The sequence below is a fragment of the Chinchilla lanigera genome, unplaced genomic scaffold (assembly GCF_000276665.1).
Source record: "Chinchilla lanigera isolate Chin_1 unplaced genomic scaffold, ChiLan1.0 scaffold00092, whole genome shotgun sequence".
Taxonomy (NCBI): Eukaryota; Metazoa; Chordata; class Mammalia; order Rodentia; family Chinchillidae; genus Chinchilla; species Chinchilla lanigera.
The window spans coordinates 6,934,513-6,942,614 of record NW_004955493.1 but is presented as its reverse complement, the minus strand read 5'-3'; the positions used below and the strand labels follow the sequence as shown (position 1 = coordinate 6,942,614).

General features: G+C 64.1%; 2 protein-coding genes and 1 long non-coding RNA gene across 6 annotated transcripts in view; 2 read left to right on the top strand and 1 right to left on the bottom strand.

Moving 5' to 3' along the window:
- Positions 1-1,324: 1,324 nt before the first annotated feature.
- LOC102025918 (chromosome unknown open reading frame, human C16orf92) lies at positions 1,325-2,389 on the top strand. The gene is made up of 4 exons (XM_005405200.1): positions 1,325-1,645; positions 1,860-2,018; positions 2,092-2,179; positions 2,288-2,389. Exons 1-4 carry the CDS (start codon positions 1,582-1,584, stop codon positions 2,307-2,309), a joined length of 333 nt encoding a protein of 110 aa, XP_005405257.1. The 5' UTR covers positions 1,325-1,581; the 3' UTR covers positions 2,310-2,389.
- A 116-nt stretch (positions 2,390-2,505) lies between these two features.
- The window catches only part of Fam57b (family with sequence similarity 57, member B), a 10,633-nt gene continuing 5,036 nt past the window's right edge, over positions 2,506-8,102 (bottom strand). Inside the window, exons 1-5 of one of the 4 annotated variants that reach the window (XM_005405197.2) lie at positions 7,927-8,102; positions 7,014-7,097; positions 4,207-4,441; positions 3,762-3,857; positions 3,274-3,561 (exon numbers count right to left, since the gene is read on the bottom strand). In XM_005405197.2, coding sequence (XP_005405254.1) covers positions 3,274-3,561; positions 3,762-3,857; positions 4,207-4,441; positions 7,014-7,097; positions 7,927-8,051 — 828 coding nt within the window. In that variant the 5' untranslated portion in view covers positions 8,052-8,102. Of the gene's footprint in view, positions 3,562-3,761; positions 3,858-4,206; positions 4,442-7,013; positions 7,098-7,641; positions 7,894-7,926 lie in introns of those variants that run through there. The other 3 variants (XM_005405199.2, XM_005405196.2, XM_005405198.2) reach the window with 3 other exon arrangements.
- LOC106146713 overlaps positions 7,966-8,102 on the top strand; it is a 4,425-nt gene continuing 4,288 nt past the window's right edge. The window contains exon 1 of the long non-coding RNA XR_001231271.1: positions 7,966-8,043. This is a non-coding gene — a long non-coding RNA (uncharacterized LOC106146713). The remainder of the gene's footprint in view (positions 8,044-8,102) is intronic.

Sequence of the window (8,102 nt, the reverse complement as noted above, 5' to 3'; positions counted from 1 at the left end):
ACTTGCAAGGATCCTCCTGCCTCAGCCTGCCGAGGCGTGCGCCACCACGCCCAGCTTTAGCTGTATTCGTTAGAGGCAACCGAGGGGGCTAAACGCTCAACGAACGCCCAGGCCTGCGGGGTCTGGACGTCGGCTCCCAGCTAACCCGGAGGAGAGCTGCCCGGGGTCGGGGGTGGAACTGTGGGCGGGCGGTCTCCTCTTAGCGGAGGCGCGCACAGGAGAGAGTAGCCACAGGAGCCAGACCCACAGGAGCCTCCTCTGCCCCATCCATGTGACTTCCCCTCAGTTTTTCCTCTTGGGCTTCTTTCTAGTTGCGGAATTGAAGCTGATGACAGCCAAGTATCTCTCAGGATTGTTGCGCAGAGAACAGCACAGCTAGTGCTTCAGGGTCCCCAGGGCAGAAGAGACAGAGACCCCGGGGCGGGAGGCGCCCCGGACACACTCCTGGCGTTGGGACAAAGTCGTGCAAGCCGGTCCCTGAGACCGCGGACGAGGCACCGCGTGGGAAGACCAAGGAGACCCTGAAGCGTCCTTGGCTGGGCTGGGCTGGAACACGGCTGTGACGGACAGGCCTATCTGCCAATCAGAGGGGAGCTGACTCTTACCAGCTGCGATGGGGCCACTGGGGTGGAAAAGGCTGTTGGGAAGCGGCAGAGGCGAGGGGACCCCGCGGACGCCGCGCGGGGTGGAGAGGGGCCTGCGCGGCTCTGCGAAGGGCCGGGGGCCCTGCCTTCAAACGGGCCGGGGAATTCCTCGAGCGACTGCCCCCGCACACTCCCAGACCCTCGGGATGCGTCCTCGCTGCGCAGACGCCACCTGTGCGGAGTGGCGGGAGCGGGGTGCCGGCGCCCGCTGCGCCTTCCCGGGGCGGCGGGAGAGGCGGCTAGGTCTGCGCGCTGCTGCCCCCTAGTGGGCAAAGCCTGCCACTTCTCGTAGTCCGCATCCGCAGGCTCGTTGCCGCTGAGCGCCGGGACCGGGCTTGGGGATGGAGCGGGAGACCCCTGTACCCCGGTTTGGGGACACAATGCAAGGGGGATCCCCATGGAGGCACACACACCCTTGGGAAGTTGTTGCCCACATCGCTTTTCCCCTCTGTGTCTCGGTTCCGTCTTCTACTTAATGGGGACAGGAGAACCAACCCCGTGGGGCTACTGCAGTAATTGAGTTGCTGGGTAAGTACTTACCATATTAAAAAGCGCTCAGCGAGTGCTACCTGCGGTTGCTCCAGGGGACAAGTAGAGGTGTGTAACCCTGTCCCCCACCCCCACCCCGCAGTGTGCCTGCCATGCTATTTATAAATTCTTGAGCCACTGTAGTATTTATTTATTTAGTTGTGGTCCTGGGGTTTAACCCAGGACCCTGACGGTGCCAGGCCAGCGCCCTAGCGCTGAGCGGCCCTCAGCCCCACCGCTTTATAAAGAAAAGGTGAAGGCGCTGTGGGCCCATCTCCCCGCGGCTTCAGGGGATGGAGCAAGAGGCTCCCAGCTCCAGCACTTTCTCCCGCCACCTCGGAGTGCGCCATTAGAATGGCTCTAGGTGTGACATCACAGAGCGCCACCCCATAGTAGGGGCAGAGGGGTCATGAGGCTGGGTCAGGGAGTAGCTGTGTGGGTGTGGTTGGCCGGGCTGCAGGCCCCAGAAACAGGTGGGAAACTCACTCCGGAGCAGTGGGAAGGCGGAGGCTGGGGTCAGGGACACTGCCCCGTGCACCCTCCTCCCATCCACCCCATCCCAGCTGGCCTGGGCCTCCCTCGGGAGCTTGGCTGACCCGAGAACACAATGACGGGGTCTCGGGGTCAGCCCCCCGTTGGGGTGGGGGTCAGCTTGGCCGTTGTCACAGATCTCGCCTCGGGTCCTAGCGCCCAGGCCAGTGCGCACCAAGGCTCTGGCCCCAGGAGCGGCGTCTCCAGGCTTCATAGAGAGACCTGACTTCTTTGATTACCCAGACTCGGACCAAGCCAGCCTCCTGGCCGTGGCCCAGTTTATCGGAGAGAGACCGGTGCAGTTTACCCACTCAGGTATGAGCCAGCCTGAGGAAAAGCCTCCCTCCTCCCGGGGCGGGAGCGCTGCCTGACTCTTCCCGCCTGGCAGGTTCCGGCCCCGGGCTGTTCCGTCGCATCCTGGTGGGCATCCTGGTGGTGGCCTTCCTCTACCTCCTCTTCCAGTTCTGCATCCACATGTGAGCCGCCGCACGCCCGGCCCCAGCCCTCTGCCTTTCTTGGGAGTGGAGGGCCCGCATCCTCGGGACGTGGTATGTGAATTCCTGTCTGATCTCTGCACCCCGCAGGAGCTGCCAGAAAGGAGCCTAGAAAACTGCAAGGGCCAGGGACGAGGCCTGCAGGCCCAAGTCTGTCCTCTCCCACTGAGAAATAAAGGTTCTCGACTTGGACTTTGTCTGCACTGCCTGTTCACTGACCAGCAGGCGCGGGCTGTCCCGCCCCCCCCACACCAGGCCCCCACCGCCTCCCTTGGAGGCCTCGAAGGACTGGATGAGGACAGCCTTGCTGGCGTTCACGCGGATCGTCTTTATTAGCAGTCTGTGAAGCACCTCCCAGGGTCCCCTGACCCCAGCTTGGAGGAAGCCTTAGAGGTCTGTAGCACCAGGGACATGCCAGGGCCCGAGGGCAAGGTGTGCAGCCTAAGGGGAAGGGCTGGGCGCCCCCACCTGCCCCGGGGTGCTCAGCTCTGGGAAGGCCTGGGAGGGGGTAGCAGCCACCTCCCCACCCCAACAGATTAGTTACATAAATAAAATAAGTACGATTCCCCACAGAAGAGCTGTGGGGGCAGCCGGGCCTGTGAGGCCCACAGGGAGGGTCGTGGTGTCCCCCCCTCCCAGCTGGCAGGGAGCAGAGGGCTTGCAGCAGAGGGGCTGGGGTGTCCTTAGCAGCGGGGCGACCCCCATGTCCTTCGCCTCCTGGTCCCCTGAGTTCCCTTTCTCTCCCCACAGGCCCTCCAGCCTCAGTGGGCGGGAAGTGCACGCGGTTCCCCTTCCGTCCAATCCAGCATAAAGCGAGCTGCAGCGGGAAGGCGGGAAGGCGGGAAGGCGTCCCAGCCCTGCCCCGGGCACCGTCTGGAGAAGAGGCCCCTCTCCCCGTCGTCCAGCGTCACCGGGCCACATCTTCGGCCTTGAGGGTAGCTGTACCCTCCCCCTTCCCAGCTCATCTGTCAGCCGCGGGGCTGTCAAGGCAAGGGGCCCCTGGCTCCCAACCCCCACCCATCTGCCCCAGAGCCCTGTCCCCAGGGGGGTGCGGGTGGGGAGGGTGCCCGCCCCCCTCAGTCCTGGGTCTGACAGGGCGAGGGTGGCCGGGAGCCCCGGGGCCGGAAGAGGCGGCAGGCCCCTCTGCAGATGAGGAAGAACCAGTAGAGCTGCGGAGCGAGGAGCAGCGCGGCGCCCAGGTTGACGTGGGCCGGGATGGCCGCGGGCACGGCGAGCAGGGGCAGGCCGGCGTGGCGCCCGTAGGCCCAGTACAGGTAGGGGAAGAGCAGCACCCGGCAGCACAGGAAGCTCAGCAGCATCAGGGCGCCGTTGACCTTGTGCAGCAGCGTGTGCTGCTGCTTGTACTGCGGACAGAGCAGGGCGGCGGGGTGGGCACAGAGCAGGCGGCAGGTCCCCTCTGCCACCTCTCTGTAGGCCAAAGGCCCCAGAACCATGGCTACCTGCTCAGCCCCACCCCTCCTAGGGCTCCTCGCATGCCTGGCCTTAGGGATGCATGGAGGTCCCTGCCAGTAGCCGCCCCGCCTGTCCTCCGCTACCCTCTCACCTGGATGAGGATCTTGCCAAGGCAGACAAAGGGGGTGCTGACCTCGGCCATCAACATGCAGCCTAGAAAGAAATCGCCCTTGCCCTGTCGCCACACCTGCAAGGCGGAGAGGAAGGTGAAGAGCGCCACCCCTACCCCACCCCCTCCCCCGTGGGTCCCCTTGGGAGGCGCTTAACCCCGAGAGTCTGGACACGGGTACAGTGGCAAAGGTGGGGGTGCCGCCTCTGTCCCACCCACGGTACCGCAGCCCTTACACCGCAGGGGAGGAGACTGCGGGTCAGAGACGCCCCACCGTGCCAGCTCCAAAACACCTCAGCTCGGAATGCTGCAGCCGGGCCGCGCTGGCTCCAGGCTCACACGAGCTGTGCTCACCCTGCGCCCAGGGAGCCCGGCTCCTGCAGCGCTGGCCTGGCCCCTGGGGAGGGCCAGCTCCGGGAGGACTCACCACGGACAGCGGGAAGCACACCAGCACCATGACGGCATGATGGAGCACCATGAGGAACTCCTTGTGCAGGTAGCCGCGCACCACAGCCCAGGTGCTGCCCAGCGCCCTGGGGCCCCCGTCGTCCCCTCCGTGCCCTTTGACCTGGTGCTTGTGCCAGTGGCAGAGGAACATGGCGTAGATGTCATAGATGAAGTAGGGCACTGCAAACTGCGTGTAGGCAGAGGACAGCCAGTGTCTGCGGGACACAGAAGAAAGGATTGGGAAGACAGGAAAGGCCGGCTCCCAGGTAGGCTGCTCCTAGGCTGGGAAGCGCCGGACACTCCGTGTGAGTCAGAGCTGGACAGTGACCACAGCAGCCCCAGGGGCAAGCGAGTCTCAGGTTACAGATGGTGGGACTCAGGGGTGCAGGGTGACCGCCTGGCCAAGGTCACACAGGTACACATTTAGCAAGTAGTCGGGCTGGGATTCAAATCAGACTTCCAAGCCCACCATGTTCAGCACTCGGGAGGCTGAGGCAGGAGGATTGCTGTGAGTTCAAGACCAGCCTAGGTTAAGAAGTGAGCTCCAGGCCAGCCTGAACTGCATAGCAAGATCCTGTCCCAAAAAGACAAAAAAAAAAGCCCACCATCCACCATGCTATTCTCTCTCTTCCCCGACCCCACCCCACAATCGACCGGGAGAAGAAAGCAAGGACACCCGCAGATCAAAGGGCGGCCACAGAGCGAGGAAGGGCGCTCAGACAAGGTCCAGAGATGGCTCCGGTCAGGACAAACCGGAGCAGAGCACGGCTGGAAGTGGCCCCGTGGCTATACACCAAATGTTCACGTACTACGTGCAGGCTCCTTTCTAACATCTAAATCTTTACACGGCACAAACTCACTCCTCAAGCAAACCCTAGACGAGGTAGGTAAGGTTTTCGTCCCCACTGTACCGACGAGGAACTATCACGCAGAGGGTAGGTATCCTGGCCAGGACACAGCCACAGCCCTCAGTCTGGGCCCTGCTGTCCCTAAAAGATTCAAGACGCACCTGCGATGGGCCCTCCTGGTGAGGGACGGCGCTACCTGTGCTCCTCTGTCTGCCTGGTGGTGGCCCAAGCGCTTGTCTTTTCACATAGAGCTGAGCATTAAGGAGAAAGTGCTGAGTAAAAGGTGCCAAGTACAGAGAAAGTGCTTGGAGAGTAAACAGAAATAAGAATTGCATGAATATGCAACATTGCATTTTTCTCCTTGAGTCAGCACCGTGGCGCTTCCTCTGGAATCCTGTGTCCTGAGGTGGGTCTGGGGGGAGGTCAGGAAGGCGGAGGAGGAAGACAAAGTCAGCTGGAGGCACACTGCGGAGAGAGCGCTGAGGCCAACAGTGAGGGGCCCCGAAGGACGCCAGCGAGGACAGGGTGGGGCATGCAGGCGGCAGAAGGCAGGCCCGGGCAGGCTGGGAAAGAGAATCTGAGCCCCATGGTGCAGTGGTTCTGGAGCACGTAGGGGGGGACAGGAAGAAAGGGGAGAGGCAGCTGGTCAGAAACAAAGGGCAGGAATACAGGGAGGTGACCTCACTGGCTCTTTACTGCAGGTAATGGGCTGGGGATACAGCTCAGTGGCACAAGCACCTGCCTGGCAAGTGCAAGGTCCTGAGTTCAATTCCTGGTACAAAAAAAAACACAAAAATTTGCAGGTAATGACCCAAGAGCCAGCCCAGCACACGGCAGACGTGGGACTGACGGGACCTGGACTGCACAGTGGGATCAGGAGGGGCCCAGTCCTGGGGCTGCCCTGGGGGTGTTAAGTCCCATCCCCAGGCGCTCAGCAATTAGGTACTCAGGAGCAGGGACAGCTGTTGCCCTTGGATTACCCCTGATCCTCCTCACCTACCTGAGGATTAAAGGGAGGGGGTAGAGAATGCAAGAGCCAAAAGGTGACCTCTGGGTAAGAAGGTGGGAGGGAATGGCAGGGAGCCAGGCTCAGCCTGGGCCCAGTGGCAGGGTGGGCAGAAGGCAAGAGGAGGATCTGAAGGGTTCAGCTCTGCGCAGAACACGCTGAGAGCTACTCCAGGCGTCTGCCGCCCTCGGGTCAACTTCTCTCTCTACAGAGAAGAGCAGGGGGCGCTTCTAGGTCAGGGTCATCCAGACAAATCCCCGGCGGCTCAAGGGACGCCAACCTGAGTAGGGGAGCGGAGCCAGAGCCAAGAGCGAGGGGCGCTTCCCGGGCACTTGCGCCAGACCGCGGTCAGCACCATGGACAGGTCCATCCCCGCGCGGGCGCCTCCCGCCCCACCTCTCAGGCCCGGGCCGATTTGGCAAGCGCCAGGCTCTGCAGCAGCTGCCAGTGCCAAATTCCGGCCTCTTCATCATCCCGCCCCTCCCCCACGGCCTGACCCCTCGTGGCCCGGCTCGCGTCATCGCCGTCCTCACCTCCCCTGGGCCACGGAGCTGGGGCCCGACACCCGGACTCTGGAAGGAACCAGGAGGGGGTGCCTGAGTTGGGTGCGGGATAGAAACGGGGTCTGAGGGATGTAGGAGCGGGAGGAGGACGGGAGGAAGTGACATTCAGAGCCCCTTACACTACCAGCGGCCCGGAAGCCTACCAGGAACTGCGTGGAGGATTCTCTTTGATCCCCACTTCTGCTCCCCTGGCTCTGACCTTTGAGGACAGGACAGGATAAATTTATCCTGGAGTGTTGAGTTGCAGTGATTTAAGTGAACTTCCCCGGGCCCAAGCGAAGAGCTTGGAGACCACTGACAGCTCCCCAAAGGCCTGGAGGGCGCAGGGTGCACACCGGGACGGGAGCAGAGGTGGCCTCGCGGCACTTACTGGTCGTCAATGATGTGCTTGCAGGAGGTGGAGACGATGTAGCCGGCGGTGGAGGCCATGATGGCTTGGACAGAGGACACCAGCCTGGGGAGAAAGAGGCAGGGGCGGTGGGAGGGAGGAGACACGCACCTCGGTCCCTCCTGGTCTCTGGCCTGGCCACTGTGCTTTGGGGTCGGTCCTTCCGCAGGGCCATCCCTGCCCACCGCCTCCCAAGGCCAGGCTTCCCTGGGCCTCCCCACCACCCCACCTCGGGGTCCTGGGCCTGCTCTGCCGCTGTGCCTCAGGTCACCCTGCTCCTTGTGGCCTTCATCCTCCCGCCCACTGTGAGACTGAGTCGTGCCCTCTCGGGAGGACACCAGGGAGGTCATCCTGAGGTGGCAGTGCTGGGAATGTGCGGCTGAGGGTGAGCCTCTCCCTGGGGAGGCATGGCGGGCCGCTTGGCCAGGAGGGCAGGGGGTGCTGTGCTGCCTCTGCACCCTGGCCCCTGCCCACAGTGACCCAAACGCCCCGGCCACTTTCCCACTCTGCCACCAAGCTCCTGGCCAGCGCTGGCCCGTACCCCAGAGTCCGCGCCCTGTGCCCCAGCCACCATCCCTGAGTAACCCTGGCCCTCGGCCCGGGCCCCTGCCTGGTCCCCGGCGTCTTTCCTATGGGGATGCTGGAGTCACAGCCGGCTGTGTCGGAGGCTGGGGGAAGGACAGGCGCGCACGCGGAAGGCGAGTAGACCAGATGGCCGGTTTGGCTGCGGTCTCCCGGGAAGGCGAGCGAGGCCGGGGGACGGCCCGGCCCGGCCCGGCCCCGGCGGGGCCTCCCGAGGGCGCCGGTGCCCTGGGGCCCGGGAGGTCCGGGGTCCTCTCCTTCCCCACCAGCCTGAGCGGAGCGCGGCCGGGCGCAGGGCAGGGCTGCCGGTTACCTGGCTGAGACAATGACCGCGTCGGCCTCCTCCCAGCGCAGCTGGGGCAGCCGCTGGAGCGTGTTCTTGGACAGGAGGAAGAGTCCGGGGAACACCACCCCCCCGGCCACCATCGGGGTCAGCATGGCTCGGGCGGCGGGCCGCGGCGGGCCGAGGGGCGCAGGGCGGCCAGGCTG

Coding starts and splice junctions, on each gene's coding strand:
- LOC102025918 (XM_005405200.1), top strand. CDS start 1,582: ATGAGGCTGGGTCAGGGAGTAGCTGTGTGGGTGTGGTTGGCCGGGCTG. Junction 1,646..1,859: donor GCTGCAGGCCCCAGAAACAG/GTGGGAAACTCA, acceptor CTCGGGTCCTAG/CGCCCAGGCCAGTGCGCACC. Junction 2,180..2,287: donor TTCCAGTTCTGCATCCACAT/GTGAGCCGCCGC, acceptor TGCACCCCGCAG/GAGCTGCCAGAAAGGAGCCT.